Genomic DNA, 17,076 nt, shown 5'->3' on the forward strand with positions numbered 1-17,076 from the left:
CATTCTTAAAATAAAGTGGTGATCCTAACTGATCTAAGACAGGGAATTCTTACTAGGATTAAAATGTCAGGAATTGTGAAAAACTGAGTTGAAATGTATTTGGCTAAGGTGTACGTAAACTTCCGACTTCAACTGTAAGTGAAAAGCTAACACAAATATTAGCGCTGTAGCACATATTGCGGGAATTTGACACCGGTGTGAACGGAGCCAAATTAACTAATCGTCTCGTTTAATTTATATAACAACGTTCCAACCTTGTTTAGCATCTAGTCCAAAATGTGGCATTTTGTATTGATACACTATTTGTATCAATTTGCATCGGTTTCAATAGGGAACTTTTATTTTGAAGGTAAACCGCAAACACCACTATTGTGGCTAATCCTTATTGTGGCTAGCGTCACAAAGGTTTGGCTCTAAGCTAATTGTACAATTTTTTTGTTACTGTAAATACTAGAAAAGTGAGCACCAAATTTGCACGGGCAGAAATAGGAATCTCATATAAATATGTTTTTTTTACCGTCAATAAGTAAAACAGGGAACCTACAAGATTTGCATTCAGAATTTGACATTTATTAAAGAATACACCAGCAGATACAAAACAACAAAGCAAACTTAAGAGTGCGTTTTTGAACACAGGAGTAAAAAAAAAACGAAATAATTTGAACTACTCAACGAGTACGGTTACATGCACACAATAACGCGATTGTGGATAGTCTGATTAATATAATAATTTGATTAACACGTTTACATGCTTTGCAAGAAGAGCCATTTCCCTAATAATCCTGTTTACATCTTAAATCTTAACCTGATGGCACTGATAAATGCAGAAAATTGCCAATAAAAATAAACATTCTACCACAGGGACCATGTTATTTCTGTGAGGCATATTTGATTCGAGTTCGGACTTATAAAGTTTGTATGTGAAAACTACTTCTAAGACCCTTTGTTCCCGAACTCACTTCACTCGCGCTAAAGAGTGAGGCTCGCTCGGCTGGCGCAAGCACGTGTGCAGATCAAACACACAGGTAGAATGCTGATTAAGTCCAGGAACCACACCGAAACCAGAGATTATTTTTTTACAGTTAAAACAACTTTTACTAGTTGAATGTAGCCAAATATTTTTTACTAATATGCAAATGAGGCAATACATCATTAAATATGCGCATACAACACAAATACATTTTTCGGGACACTGAATTAAGTCAGCCTAAATATTTTCATTTAATTTTAAGACAGTCCACCACCAGACTTGTCCAGAGCAGATTGTGGATACATATTTTTTTAAATCTTTCTATCAGTAAAATAAAGACATTTACATTTTTCCAAATAAAATGTTACCTAGAATAAAAAATGTAGAGCATATCAACAATTCCCTCTGGGCAAGTCTGGATAATATATCTAAGGATAACCACACAACGCGGTGAATGCTGATGCTTCTGAAGCTGATGAAAAGGAGTTGGCATGTGGTAAGAGTCTGACTTTCAGGAAATGGCAGTTAAAGACAAAGACACTGAATTTAGACCCAATCATCATCATCTCTTCAAAGTAAGTTACTAAATGAAGTACAGTTTGTAACAATCTCTATGAAATGGGCTTGGAAATTGTGTAATTCAATGTAGTGAGCTTTGAAATTATCGATGCATGTCCGGTTGAGCTAACGTGCGCTAATGTGATTAGCATGACGTAAGTAACAAGAACATTTCAGAAAGCTTAAATTCTTGTTAATCTAACTGCACTGTCCAATTTACAGTAGCTATTACAGTGAAAAATATAATGTTATTGTTTGAGAGTGCACAACAAAACTATTATCACGGCAACTGGTTTGATACGTTCACCTCTGAAGGCAAATAATGTACTTACATTCAGTAATCTTGCTCTGATCTGTAATCTTGCTCTCTGGTCCCAGAGACAAAATGTAGTATAGTTCTGTTTGATAAAATCCATTTTTATATTCAAATGTAGGAACTGGGTTCCCCACCATCTAGATGTGTGAAGGTTAGTGTTTCTGTAGGGAAGCTATTTATCCATAATTTATGACATTCCTGGGAGTGTGTAAACTTAAATTTCGTATTACCATATCATTTTTGTATGTTGTCTATAGTTATGTACTTGAAAATGTATCAATTGACCAATTCGGCACAGTTGGGCAGACTTGACACAACATTTTGAACAGTAATGCAATGGTTCATTGGATCAGTCTAGAACGTTGCACATACACTGCTGCCATCTAGTGGCCAAAATCTAAATTGCTCCTATACTGCTAAGTGATATAATGGCCTCTCTCTTGCATTTCAAAGATGGAACAAAAAATAAAAAACACATTTGTTTCTTTGTATTATCTTTTACCAGATCTAATGTGTTATATTCTCCTTCATTAATTTCACATTTCCACAAACTTGGTATTAGGAATTTGCATATCCTTGCTTCAGGTACCGAGCTAAATAAAAGGAGTTCGATTTGGGTTTGTCATTTTAGGCAAAAAATGAAAATAAAAGGGTCCGATCCTTTTAAGGCATTCTAATAATTAGAAAGATTACTCAGAAAACCAGGTGTTTTAATCGGCGTATGCTTTCTTCGATTTTGACCCAACGCCGATTAAGATAAACGCCTTACTCTGCTTACATGACTATTGCATAATATGCTCACTGCCATAATCAGTTTAATATTGAATTATTACTGTGCATGTAAACATACCCATTGAGTAATAAACATTGATCCAACGTCTTCATACAAAACAAAAAGATATGTAGCCCACATGTTAAATTGGATCAATGATCCATACGTTTGATGCAGGAAGAAAAGAAAAACGTTGATTATAAATAGTTTTTCCTTAAACACTTTTTTTTCTCCCTTCTATACACATTATTGGAGAGATACCTGATGACAACTTTATAAACTAAGAACTACTAAAATGTTCATTTTCCATAGCCCCAGCATTTGAATATCTTTAACATCCTTTGGGCTCCCGAGTGGTGCAGTGGTCTAAGGCACTGCATCTCAGTGCAAGAGGCGTCACTGTAGTGCCTGGTTCGAATCCAGGCTGCATCACATCCGGCTGTGATTGGGAGTCCCATAGGGCGGAGCACAATTGACCCAGTGTCGTCCGGGGTAGGCCGTCATTGTAAATAAGACTTTGTTCTTAACTGACTTGACTAGTTAAATAAAAGGAGTAAAAAAAAAAACACAAAATGTATTGGAAACAAATATGACATCTTATCACAATTTATTTGGACTTCTAAATTGTTACCAATAGCAGCCAAATGTCCCATACTCATTAACCGGTGTTGATTGAGTTTTGATGAGGACGAAACAACTTTCAGTAAGCGTGCATCCCAAATTATAACCCATTTCTTATATAGTACACTACTTTGACCTATGGTCTCTGGTCAAAGGTAGTGTACTACAGTGGCAAGAAAAAAGTATGTGAACCCTTTGGAATTACCTGGATTTCTGCATAAATTGGTCATCTGATCTTTATCTAAGTCACAACAACAGACAAACACAGTCAGCTTCAACTAAAACACAAACAATGATTCGTTTTCATGTCTTTATTGAACACACCGTGTAAACATTCACAGTGCAAGGTGGGAAAAGTATGTGAACCCTTGGATTTAATAACTAGTTGACCCTCCTTTGGCAGCAATAACCTCAACCAAATGTTTTCTGTAGTTGCGGATGAGACCTGCACAACCGTCAGGAGGAATTTTGGACCATTCCTCTTTACAAAACTGCTTCAGTTCAGCAATATTATTGGGATGTCTGGTGTGAACCACACTCGGGGTCATGCCACAGCATCTCAAATCGGGTTGAGGTCAGGACTGACTGGGTCACTGCAGAAGGTGTATTTTCTTCTGTTGAAGCCATTCTGTTGTCGATTTACTTCTGTGTTTTGGGTCGTTGTCCTGTTGCATCACCCAACTTCTGCTTAACTTCAATTGGCGGACAGATAGCCTTACATTCTCCTGCAAAATGTATTGATCAACAGAAAAATTATTTTGCAAGTTTATGATAGCAAGCTGTCCAGGCCCTGAGGCAGCATAGCAGCCCCAAACCATGATGCTCCCTCCACCATACTTTACAGTTGGGATAAGGTTTTGATGTTGGTGCACTGTGCCTTTTTTCTCCACACATAGTGTTGTGTGTTCCTTCCAAACAATTCAACTGTAGTTTCACCTGTCCACAGAATATTTAGCAAGTAGCGCTGTGGAACATCCAGATGCTCTTTTGCAAACTTCAGACGTGCAGCAATGTTTTTTTGGACAGCAGTGGCTTCTTCCGTGGTGTCCTCTCATGAACACCATTCTTGTTTAGCATTTAACATATCGTAGACTTATCGTAGACTCAGATGTTAGCATGTTCCAGAGATTTCTGTAAGTCTTCAGCTGACACTCTAGGATTCTTCTTAACCTCATTGAACATTCTGCGCTGTGCTCTTGCAGTCATCTTTGCAGGACAGCCACTCCTAGGGAGAGTAGCAACTAGAGGTCGACCGATTATGATTTTTCAACGCCGATACCGATTATTGGAGGACCAAAAAAAGGCGATACCGATTATTGGAGGACCAAAAAAAGGCGATACCGATTATTGGAGGACCAAAAAAAGGCGATACCGATTAATCGGACGATATATATATATATATATTTTTTTGTAATAATGACAATTACAACAATACTGAATGAACAATGAACACTTATTTTAACTTAATATAATAGATCAAATCAATTTAGTCTCAAATAAATAATGAAACATGTTCAATTTAGTTTAAATAATGCAAAAACAAAGTGTTGGAGAAAAAAGTAAAAGTGCAATATGTGCCATGTAAGAAAGCTAACGTTTAAGTTCCTTGCTCAGAACATGAGAACATATGAAAGCTGGTGGTTCCTTTAAACATGAGTCTTCAATATTCCCAGGTAAGACGTTTTAGGTTGTAGTTATTATAGGACTATTTTTCTCTATACCATTTGTATTTCATATACCTTTGATTATTGGATGTTCTAATAGATACTTTATTGCCAGCCTAATCTCGGGAGCATTGCGAAGAGCTGTTGGCAAATGCAGGAAAGTGCTGTTTGAATGAATGCTTACGAGCCTGCTGCTGCCTACCACCGCTCAGTCAGACTGCCCTGTCAAATCATAGACCTAATTATAATAAACACACAGAAATACGAGCCTTAGGTCATTAATATGGTCAAATCCGGAAACTATCATTTCGAAAACAAAACGTTTATTCTTTCAGTGAAATACGGAACCATTCTGTATTTTATCTAATGGGTGGCATCCATAAGTCTAAATACTGCTGTTAACATTGAAGGTTGTGCAATGTATGTCATAATTATATAAAATTCTGTCAAATTAGTTCGCAACAAGCCAGGCGACCCAAACTGCTGCATATACCCTGACTGCAAGTTAAGTGACACAATTTGCCTAGTTAATATTGCCTGCTAACATTAATTTCTTTTAACTAAATATGCATTAAAAAAAAAATACTTCTGTGTATTGATTTTAAGAAAGGCATTGATGTTTATGGTTAGGTACATTAGTGCAACGATTAGGCTTTTTTCGCAAATGTGCTTTTGTTAAATCATCCCCCGTTTGGTGAAGTTGGCTGTCTTTGTTAGGAAGAAATGGTCTTCACACAGTTCGCAACGAGCCAGACGGCCCAAACTGCTGCATATACCCTGACTCTGCTTGCACAGAACGCAGGAGAAGTGACACAATTTCCCTTGTTAAAAGAAAGTCATGTTAGCAGGCAATATTAACTAAATATGCAGGTTTAAAAATATATACTTGTGTATTGATTTTAAGAAAGGCGTGGATGTTTATGGTTAGGTACACATTGGTGCAACGACAATGCTTTTTTCGCGAATGCGCTTGTTAAATCACCCGTTTGGGGAAGTAGGCTGTGATTCAATGATAAATTAACAGGCACCGCATTGATTATATGCAATGCAGGACAAGCTAAATAAACTAGTAATATCATCAACCATGTGTAGTTACCTAGTGATTATGTTAAGATTGATTGTTTTTTATAAGATAAGTTTAATGCTAGCTAGCACCTTACCATGGCTTCTTGCTGCACTCACGTGACAGGTCGTCAGCCTGCCACGCAGTCTCCTCATGGAGTGCAATGTAATCGGCCATTATCGGTGTCCAAAAATGCTGATTACCGATTGTTATGAAAACTTGAAATCGGCCCTAATTAATCGGCCATTCCGATTAATCGGTTGACCTCGTGGCAACAGTGCTGAACTTTCTCCATTTATAGATCTCTGGATAAGAGCGTCTGCTAAATGACTTAAATGTAAATGTAAATGTAGATAATTTGTCTTACCATGGACTGATGAACATCAAGGCTTTTAGAGATACTTTTGGAACCCTTTCCAGCTTTTTTCAAGTCAACAATTCTTAATCTTAGGTCTTCTGAGATCTCGTTTGTTCGAGGCATGGTTCACAGCTTCTAGTGAACAGCAAACTCAAATGTTTTGAGTGTTTTTTTATATGGCAGGGCAGCTCCAACCAACATCTCCAATCTCGTCTAATTGATTGGACTCCAGGTTAGCTGACTCCTGACTCCAATTAGCTTTTGGAGAAGTCTTTAGCCTAGATGTTCACATACTTTTCCCAACCTACACTGTGAATGTTTAAATGATGTATTCAATATAGACAAGAAAAATATAATTTGTGTGTTATTAGTTGAAGGAAACTGTGTTTGTCTATATCGTTGTGACTTAGATGAAGATCAGATCAAATTTTATGAACCAATTTATGTAGAAATCCAGGTAATTCCAAAGGGTTCACATACTGTTTCTTGCAACTGTATGTATATAGGGTATAGGGTGCCATTCGGAACACAAACTAAGACACCATCAACGTGTTAACAATAGCAGCCAAATGTCCCATACCTATTAACTGGTGTTGATTGAGTTTTGATGAGGCGGAAACAACTTTCAGCAAGGTAAGTGTGCATCCCAAATGGCAATTCATACCCTAAAAAGTAGTGTACTAAATAATGTTATAGGGTGCCATTCGGAACACAAACTAAGACTCTTTGGCCCTTGATTAACCTGTATGAAGTCTCTGATGAGCTTTCAGGCTGCTCTTCTGAGTGAAAGTCTTACCACATATCTCACAGCTGTAGGGCTTCTCACCAGTATGAGTGTGCAGGTGTCTTTCAAAGTGACTATGGCGATCAAAACTCTTTCCACAAAAGGAGCATATGAAACATCTATTTCTTGTGTCGTCTGTAGTGGCACTGCTGCCCTCTGTACTGTCAAAACTGTCTATGCCAAGGGCAAATAAAATCCCCTCTTGACTGTAGTTTGGTTCTGTGATGTAAGCGCTCATTGCCGTTTCCTCCTCTACAGGTAGTGGTGGCGGTGGTACCCGGTTCTGAAACCTGGGTAGTATTGTCCCATCACCATCCTCCCTGTTCCTTGCATGTAGAACCATCCCTGCATACTGCTCTTGCTCAATCACATCCAACTTGTCTTTCTCTTCCTGAAAAGACACATCTCCCAGTTCCACCTCTCTAGAAGCTGACGTATAGAACCCGTGGTGGTGGTGCAGTCCATCAAAAGGACTGTGATGGTATTTGACACTGGGTGAAACAGGATGGGAGTTCTGCTGCTTTGTCACATCGGAGGAGCAACCTGGATGTAGTGATCCAGACGCAGTATCACTGTGCCTCTCTGTGAAAGATCTACACAGCTGACTCTCCCTCTCATCCATGACATACTCTGGGTCGTCCTGGTAACCTGGTCGCTCTGTGCTTTGTTGGTGTGGAGGTCCTGACTGACTGAGTATCTGGGATTCAAACTGCTTCTCTTTCTCTGCTTCCCCCACCAACCCCTGCCCCCTGCCCTCCTCCTCCTCACTGTACCCGGAGCCAGGCTGTGCTTCAGCAGATGTGGGCTGATCCCTCGGTTCTTCTGGGTACTCCGAGGGTCTAGGATAAACGTCAGGCTTTTTATCATCTAGCGGAGGTTGACCCGTTAGCATGTCAGCACCGTCTGCTTGACAGGAAAAAAGTATTAAAGCATAGATTTTAACAACATGGCAATTTAAACAATGAACTGTTTAACGTCATCTTAAACCACTGATAGAAAACGGGAAAACACTTTGTATCCATCCCAAATGGCACCCTATTCTGTATGTAGTGCGCTACTATTGATCAGAGCCCTTTGGGTCCTGGTCAATAGTAGTACACTATAAAGGGAATCGGGCGCCATTAAGGATGTAGCCTTAATTATATAACAGTTATACTGTCTGTTAATTACAGAATAATTGACTGATTTACACACTTAAGAGTAAGCTTTTTCATGTATTAAAAGCATGAAAAAAAATCTTTATTATTCTCATCTCTTACCTCTGTGTGTCTTTAGATGCCCTTTGAGGCTACCCTTCTGGTTGAAACACCTTCCACATATGTCACAACTATACGGTTTCTCACCCGTATGAATTCTCTGGTGCCTTTCCAGATGACCAACACGCTCAAAAACTTTCCCACAGAATGAGCAGATGAAGCACTTCTTGTCCTTGGTGACTCCTTGGAAGGTTTTCACTTTCCTTTCCGGAAAACTGGAGAAGATGGGAGGATGGGTCAGAGAAGCCCCGTCCATGACCCGTGAGTTTGGCTGTACTGTACCGTCACTTGCTATCAAGAGTGTGTCTGAAGATCCATAATGTTTCTGCCTGAGCTGTAAAATCATATCCTCGCTGACATCTACATATGGTTTCCCTGGAAATGAACCACTGCTGCATGACGCCTCCACCATTCCTGGGACAGGAAGTACAGGAGAGTGATCAGTGAGACACTGGGAGTTCTGACCTGAACTGCTGAAATATTCTGAATTGCTCGTCTCCATATCGTTGTCTGCTTGTGGACCGGACATCCACGGCTGGCTGTCTCTCTCGTACATCGACAATTCCTCATCCAGTTGCTGTTCTGCTCTCCCTGCAGTCTGTTCTTCTGCTTTAGGATCTAGTGTCTGGAATGCATCCTTCTCCTCCCCTGGCTCAGACTTCATAGGCATCTGAGGAGCAGTTTGGAACACTTCGTCCTTTCCGTTGCAACGCTCTTCCTCAGTCTGACGTCTATCCAGGGGAGGCTTCTCTTCGTTGTTAGCTAGTCCGTCCATCGATACTGTGTGGAAAGATTACATTTGATTGATAAAATATCGATGCATCGGTCATGTCCTAAATAGCACCCTATATGGGGTCTGGTCAAAAGTAGTGCACTACGTAGGGAAAAGGGTACCAATTTGGAGTGTACATGGAATGATCTGTTGTATAATAGTGTACTATCTGCTGTCATTAGCTAGTGATTCTAGTCTCTTACCTCTGTGAGTCTTCAGATGCCCTTTGAGGCTACCCTTCTGGTTGAAACACCTTCCACATAAGTCACAGCTGTACGGTTTCTCACCCGTATGAATTCGTAGATGCCTTTCAAGATGACTGTAACGTTCAAAACTCTTTCCACACAGTGTGCAAATGAAGTGTTTATTAACCTGGAAAAATCTCTTGGTCCTCGCTCTCCTTGCCGAATTATAATTCGGGCCAAAACCGAATTCACTTTGAGGGTCTGGATTTGACTGTACTGTGCCGTCGCTTGTTCTCCTGAGCGCGTCTGACTGCCGATAATGTTGTTGCTGTCTGAGCTGTAAAATCATATCCTCTCTGACATTAGACTCCAAATATGGTTTCCCTGGTAATGAAACATTGCTGCATGATGCTGCCGTCACTCCAGAAGCTCCAGGAGAGTGATCGGGGAGACACAGTGAGTTTGTCTCCATATCATTGTCTTCTTGTGTACTGGACATCCACGTCTGGCTGTCTCTCTCGTACGTTGACAGTTCAGCTTCAAGACGATACTTGTATTTTCTCCTTGTAGTCTGCTCTTCCTGTTCATCCTCCCCTCCCGGCTCAATCTTGACCAGAGTCTCATCCGCAGGCCCAACGGCTTCATCCTTTCCGTTACCATCTCCCTCAGGCTGCAGTTTTTCAAGTGAGGTCCTCCTCACAGAAGTGGTACCGCTTTTACCAGTCCCTGTGAAAATATTCCGTCATCAAAATCCTTCATTGTTTGTTTTAACAGTAATCCAAATGGATTTGGATTATATATACACACACACACACACACACACACGTTATTGTTGTCTTTTTTCTTTATTTTTTTTACTTTAGTTTATTTGGCAAAATATCTTAACTCTTCTTGAACTGCACTGTTGGTTAATTAAGAGCTTGTCAGTAAGCATTTCACGATAAGGTCTACACCCGTTGTATTCGGCGCATGTGGCAAATAAAGTTTAATTTGAGGCTGTCGGCGATTGGGTTCAAGGGTTGTAAATGGTTTGTAAAAATAAATTATTTGATTTCACAATCCTACTATCATGACAGTGAGTAAGCCTTGTTCGAGCCAGGACGGCCCATAGGGCAAGAGCGTCCTGTTCCTATAGCGGGATGCACAAGTACACCAAGGGGTCACATTGAATTTTCCAGAGCAAACACCCCCCCCCCCCCAACAGTAGAATAGTTTACTTATTAAATTGTTCAGCCTGTCTCATTCTATGAGACAATAGAATGTTCCTCTAAGGTCCTTCAAATTGTGAGTGTGGCACAGGGGGAGAAATATGCACGCCCAGTCATTGTAGCTTACAACCTTAATACAGTTGCAGGAAAACCCACCTCTGAAAGCAGCTTTGACGGCCGCTGTTAAAAGACGATGATCACAGAGCCTTTCTCGTGTTATTAGGCTACACTTATTTCTCAAATCACAATAAAATGGTGTCAAATGCACCATTTTCATAAACAGAATTTTTTTGCAGCAGCATTGTTTATGCCCGTTAGCAGGCGCCAACGGGCGTTGAATGCATAGGGCTAAATGTGACATGGGTCAGGTGTAACAGCGAGGCCTACACTATATTCACAGTACGTGATCCTTGGGTTGGCCGTGTGCCAGCGGAACACCTTTTTGGGGACATTTGAATCATCAATATATTGCTATAACTAGCAACAACATAGCCTATGTTTAGACTTTAGAGTTTGATCTATCTAAAAATGATCCCAGTGGTGGAAATGCAGATGGGCAACCCTCTGATGTAGCCCACCATTTAAAACCAGGTGGGCTACATCAGGTGATAATGCTTATTGCTAAATAGCACAGTGGCCTGATTTACTTTATTTAACGAGGCAAGTCAGTTAAGAACAAATTGTTATTTACAATGACGGCCTACCGGGAAACAGTGGGTTAACTGCCTTGTTCAGGGTCCAGGGGGGAACAGTGGGTTAACTGCCTTGCTCAGGGTCCAGGGGGGAACAGTGGGTTAACTGCCTTGTTCAGGGTCCAGGGGGGAAACAGTGGGTTAACTGCCTTGCTCAGGGTCCAGGGGGGAACAGTGGGTTAACTGCCTTGCTCAGGGGCAGAATGACAGATTTTTACCTTGTCAGCTCAGGGATTCGATCCAGCAACCTTTCGGTTACTGGCCCAACGCTCTGACCACCAGGCTACCTGATATTGACCAATATGTTATATCGGGCTCATTTCTTGAGGGGGAAGTTATATTTCAGATGTCATCATCATGTTATTTTGGAGTAGGATTTCCTTCTAAAAAAGGTCACCAGAACTGACTCTCAGCCCCCCCCCACAAAACTGTTAGGTTCTTCCGCGACCCCAAACTAGGAACCCCCATCTCCCAAATCAACCAATGAGTACAACCCGTGGACAGGATACTTGTCTGTTGTAGGGCCTTACTCCCAATGTGAGTAAGGCTCCATCTCCTTAATGTGAGTGCTAAACAGTCTGTGTTCAAATCAATGATTTATATATACACACTAGATGACTAATAGGGGGTGCTGTGCTGAAGCCACTGTGCCTCCATCTTGGCTCTACCCCACCATTGTAAAGAAATATTTTGGAAGTTATAGAAAACGCATTTATTAATGTCTACATTCCTTTTTGCTACATGTATTGTATTAGACACCTTAATGCACAGTTTTAAATTAGATTTTTTTTAAACATTACAAGTTTTCCTTAAAGTCGTTTTTTGAGATTACTCAACGTTACTGTCCCCACTACAACAATAAAAAATACTTAAATGCATATAAATTTGTTCTTGGAACACTTAATTGAAATACTGTAGAATTCCATGTATTCCTATGGAGGACTGCTCCTACTGAGGAGAGCCAATATGGCCGAACGGTGGCTTTAAAGCCTCTCAATGGCCAATACATAGCGTCCACAATCCAGGATATATATATATCGTTTGTTCAAACCCCCAACCTTCCAATCTCAGGGCGTAGGCCTGCACTCTAACCACAAGGCCACCGAGTTGGTTATAATGATAGTCATTGCTATTCCTCTCCCATCCCATTGGGCAGTCAGAGATATGACTGGAGGACATGAGGCCTTCAGACTGCACATTTTTTAGCCCAGGGCTAAATGCCGTGAGAACGTGTGTAGGCTGATTAAATAAGCCTAGTTACATTGTTTACCTGCGAAATGGTCATGTAATATTGCTAGAACCCTAATGTGACTTGCACAGTTAACTATTGATAATTGATTGATAGTATAAGTGAGTTACTACTACTACGTCGACCCACCTTTTCTCCCAAGATTCTCAGCAGCGACTGATCGACCATGATGGATGCGTTTTCGAGGTTGAATCCCTCGAGCTCTTCGAAGCTCGCTGTCAAGTTGTTGTACATTATTTTTCAGGACGTTGATTTCATTTTCCCGTCGACACATTTCTACACGTAACACAACTATGCCATCGTCGACTACTTTGCTAATTTCTGCAACCGCAGTTTTAGAAAGTACCTCTATGATGGAAGCGATTTGAGCCCGGAGAGAAACACTGCTCAACATTTTCAAATGTTTGCGAAAACTAAACAGAGCTCGGTCTGACTTCTGCAGAAGATTTAAACTTTGTATCTAAGTAATATGCTAATAATGTTTTGAAAATGGTAAATATGCTAGCAACAATTTGATCCGTGTAGTTCTGAGCAGATAGTTGCATGCACCGCTGTGAAGCAGGCAAGGATAAAGTACTTAGGTACTTCCGGATCACGGATTTTCGGAATCCTTCAGAATAAGAGTCCTGTCATGTCTACTTTGTGAATTAATAATTAGGGCGAAAATTATGGAAAATGTCCAGAATTATCTATATATGTTATTATTGTTATCATACAAAGAGTAATTAAAAATACTTCTATTAGATATGTGATTTATTTGTTTATTTTTTCAAGCCGAAATGGTCAACAATGTTTTTTGTGTATACTCAGGAGCACTTCTAGTTTCCAAATCCACAGAGTTTACACCCAGAGCTTACATCCAGAGCATCGTCGGTGGTCATTTTGAGGCCCTTTAAAATCCAATAATCATCATTAGGATAATGTAGATCATTTACAGGTATACTATCAGTTAAAAACCTCTCAGGGATAGGCGTCCCGCTAGCGGTAAAACTGGAGGGCGCGCAATTCAAATAAATAATCATAAAAATGATGGGTATTAAACATTTAGGTACATACAAGTGTCTTATATCGGTTGAAAACTTATATTCTTGTTAATCTAACTGCACTGTCCGATTTACAGGAGCCATTACAGCGATAGCATGCCATGAGATTGTTTGAGGACGGCGCCCCACATCAAAATATTTTTCCACCGGCACAGGTTTCATAAATTCACAAATAGTGATTAAATATTCACCTACTTTTTGAAAATCTTCCTCTGATTTGTCATCCTAAGGGTCCCAGCTATAACAAGTACTGTCGTTTTGTTAGATAAAATCCTTCTTTATATACTAAAAAGTGTGTTTAGTTGGCACCATCAATTTGAGTAATCCACTCGTTTAACATGCAGAGAAAGGAATCCGAAAATCTACCCATAAACTTTGTTTCAACAAGTCAAAATATGTTTCTTTTCACTCCTCAGATACACTAAAATGTAATCAAACTATAATATTTCTTACGGAAAAAAGTATGTTCAATAGGAAACCGATTTTAGCAGGTGCGTCTTGTCTTCATCTCGCGCCCAAACACGAATTTCCAAGACTGTGTCCCTGTACTAAAACTAATATTTCTTATTCATTTTGGAAGTTACAAGCCTGAAACCTTGAACATAGACTGCTGACACCCCGTGGAAGCCATAGGAATTGCATCCTGGGAGCTAGAATTCAGTATGCCCCTATACTTTCCATTATAAGAGCATGGTTTCTCTCAAAAACAAAAATTCTTGTTGGTTTTTCTTTGGATTTTCTCCTACCATATCTATTGTGTTATATTCTCCTACATTATTTGAACATTTCTACAAACTTCAATGTGTTTTCTTTCCAATGATACCAATTATATGCATATCCTGGCTTCAGAGCCTGATCAACAGGCAGTTTACTTTGGGCATGTCAGTCAGGCAGAAATTGAGAAAAAAGGGGGCCTAGCCCTAAGAAGTTTTTAATTAACACTCCATCTACAGATCACATTGTTTCCATTGTTTCGCTTAAGCAGTTAGCTTCTTACCTAATCACATGCTAATAGTCGGAATTTGGCACCTCCATTATAAGGCAATCCAAGAGTGCAAGTCTGATATAAAATGGCGTTTAATTTCATACTGTAAGCAAACAAAGAGTAAGCTAAATGTATTCCATTGTGATTAAGATATAGTCCTGAATTAGTCAGTCAGCAGAGAGTTAAAGTGACAGTACAAAAGTGCAGACTTGGACGCTGGTTTTATGGACACAATCGCTAGTTTTTCCTGTAAAGTGCTATATTTGTACCATTGAGGGCCAGTTTCCCAGACACATAGTAAGCCTAGTCCTGAACTAAAAAGCTTGTTCAATGATGATTCTCCATTGAAGGTGCTTCTTAGTCCAGAACAAGGTTTAATCTGTGTCTGGGAAACTGGCCCATAGTGTCCGGGGCCCCACACAAACTTTTTTGTTCAAACTCATCTGTTTTGTATGCTAGGGACTCTAGTGAGTAGGCTGGACCCTGGTACATCTGTTTTGTATGCTAGGGACTCTAGTGGTGTGGGGGCTGTGCTTTGGCAAAGTGGGTGGGGTTATATCCGTCCTGTTTGGCCCTGTCCGGGGGTATCATCGGATGGGGCCACAGTGTCTCCTGACCCCTCCTGTCTCAGCCTCCAGTATTTATGCTGCAGTAGTTAATGTGTCGGGGGGCTAGGGTCAGTTTGTTATATCTGGTGGATTTCTCCTGTCTTATCCGGTGTCCTGTGTGAATTTAAGTATGCTCTCTCTAATTCTCTCTTTCTTTCTCTCTCTCGGAGGACCTGAGCCCTAGGACCATGCGTCAGGACTACCTGGCATGATGACTCCTTGCTGTCCCCAGTCCACCTGGCCTTGCTGCTGCTCCAGTTTCAACTGTTCTGCCTGCGCCTATGGAACCCTGACCTGTTCACCGGACGTGCTACCTTGTCCCAGACCTGCTGTTTTCAACTCTCTAGAGTCAGCAGGAGCGGTAGAGATACTCTGAATGATTGGCTATGAAAAGACAACTGACATTTACTCCTGAGGTGCTGACCTGTTGCACCCTCTACAACCACAGTGATTATTATTATTTGACCCTGCTGGTCATCTATGAACATTTAAACATCTTGGCCATGTTCTGTTATAATCTCCACCCGGCACAGCCAGAAGAGGGCTGGCCACCCCTCATAGCCTGGTATCTCTCTAGGTTTCTTCCTAGGTTCCTGCCTTTCTAGGGAGTTTTTCCTAGCCACCGTGCTTCTACACCTGCATTGCTTGCCGTTTGGGGTTTTAGACTGGGTTTCTGTACAGCACTTTGTGACATCAGCTGATGTAAGAAGGGCTTTAAAAATACATTTGATTGAACACTATACATGTCAGCTACTACAGCGACTGAAATGACTGCAAAACTTAACAAAGAGCTGCTGTTAGTTTCAGAGAGGGTGGCAAGGAATAAGTTAATCCTAAATGTTTCTAAAACTAAAAGCATTGTATTTGGTACAAATCATTCACTAAACTCTAAACCTCAACTAAACCTTGTAATAAACAATGTGGAAATTGAGCAAGTTGAGGTGACTAAACTGTTTGGAGTAACCCTAGGCTTGGAGTAACGCTGCTCTACCTTCTTAACAGCACTATCAACAAGGCAGGTCCTACAGGCCCTAGTCTTGTCAAAACCTGGACTACTGTTCAGTCATGTGGCCAGGTGCCACAAAAAGGGACTTTGGAAAATTGCAATTGGCTCAGAACAGGGCAGCACAGCTGGCCCTTGGATGTATACAGAGAGCTAATATGAATAATATGAATGTCAATGTCTCCTGGCTCAAAGTGGAAGAGATCACTACTTGTATTTATGAGACCGAGCGGTCTGTTTGAACTACTGGTACTGCATACCCCACAAGACATGCCACCAGAGGTCTCTTCACAGTCCCCAAGTCCAGAACAGACTATGGGAGGCGCACACTACTACATAGAGCCATGACTACATGGAACTCTATTCCATATCAAGTAACTGCTGCAAACAGTCAAATTAGATTTAAAAAACTGATAAAAATACACCTTATTGAACAGCAGGGACTGTGAAGCAACAAACATAGGCACAGACACATGCATACACACACACAATAACATATGCACTATACACACACGTACACATGGATTTTGTGCTGTAGATATGTGGTAGAGTAGGGGCCCAACACAGTGTGTTGTGAAATCTGTGAATGTGTTGTAATGTTTTTAAAATTGTATAACTGCCTTAATGTTGCTGGACCCCAGAAAGAGTAGCTGCTGCCTTGGCAGGAACTAATGGGGATCCATAATAAACCCCAGGAAGAGTAGCTGCTGCCTTGGCAGGAACTAATGGGGATCCATAATAAACCCCAAGAAGAGTAGCTGCTGCCTTGGCAGGAACTAATGGGGATCCATAATAAATACATTTCTGCATTCGTATGTGAAGCACGTGCATAATGAACTGTACAGTTAACCACTCTGTTGAACAATTCTGTTCACGTCACAGAACTGAGCGGACTATGAATCAGTGACATAGTTGGATATTATATTGAGCTTGAAAATTACATTGACTTCAAATCTTAAAAGTTGCACG

The 17,076-nt window shown here is 40.6% G+C and overlaps 1 protein-coding gene across 1 annotated transcript; it reads right to left on the reverse strand.

The window, feature by feature from the left end:
- Positions 1 to 548: 548 nt before the first annotated feature.
- LOC139550150 (zinc finger protein 48-like) lies at positions 549 to 13,092 on the reverse strand. The gene is made up of 4 exons (XM_071360827.1): positions 12,598 to 13,092; positions 9,338 to 10,045; positions 8,366 to 9,142; positions 549 to 8,009 (listed from the first exon to the last, which is right to left on the reverse strand). Exons 1-4 carry the CDS (start codon positions 12,860 to 12,862, stop codon positions 7,060 to 7,062), a joined length of 2,700 nt encoding a protein of 899 aa, XP_071216928.1. The 5' UTR covers positions 12,863 to 13,092; the 3' UTR covers positions 549 to 7,059.
- Positions 13,093 to 17,076: the final 3,984 nt, after the last annotated feature.

This window comes from Salvelinus alpinus, chromosome 23 (genome assembly GCF_045679555.1).
Source record: "Salvelinus alpinus chromosome 23, SLU_Salpinus.1, whole genome shotgun sequence".
Lineage (NCBI taxonomy): Eukaryota > Metazoa > Chordata > Actinopteri > Salmoniformes > Salmonidae > Salvelinus > Salvelinus alpinus.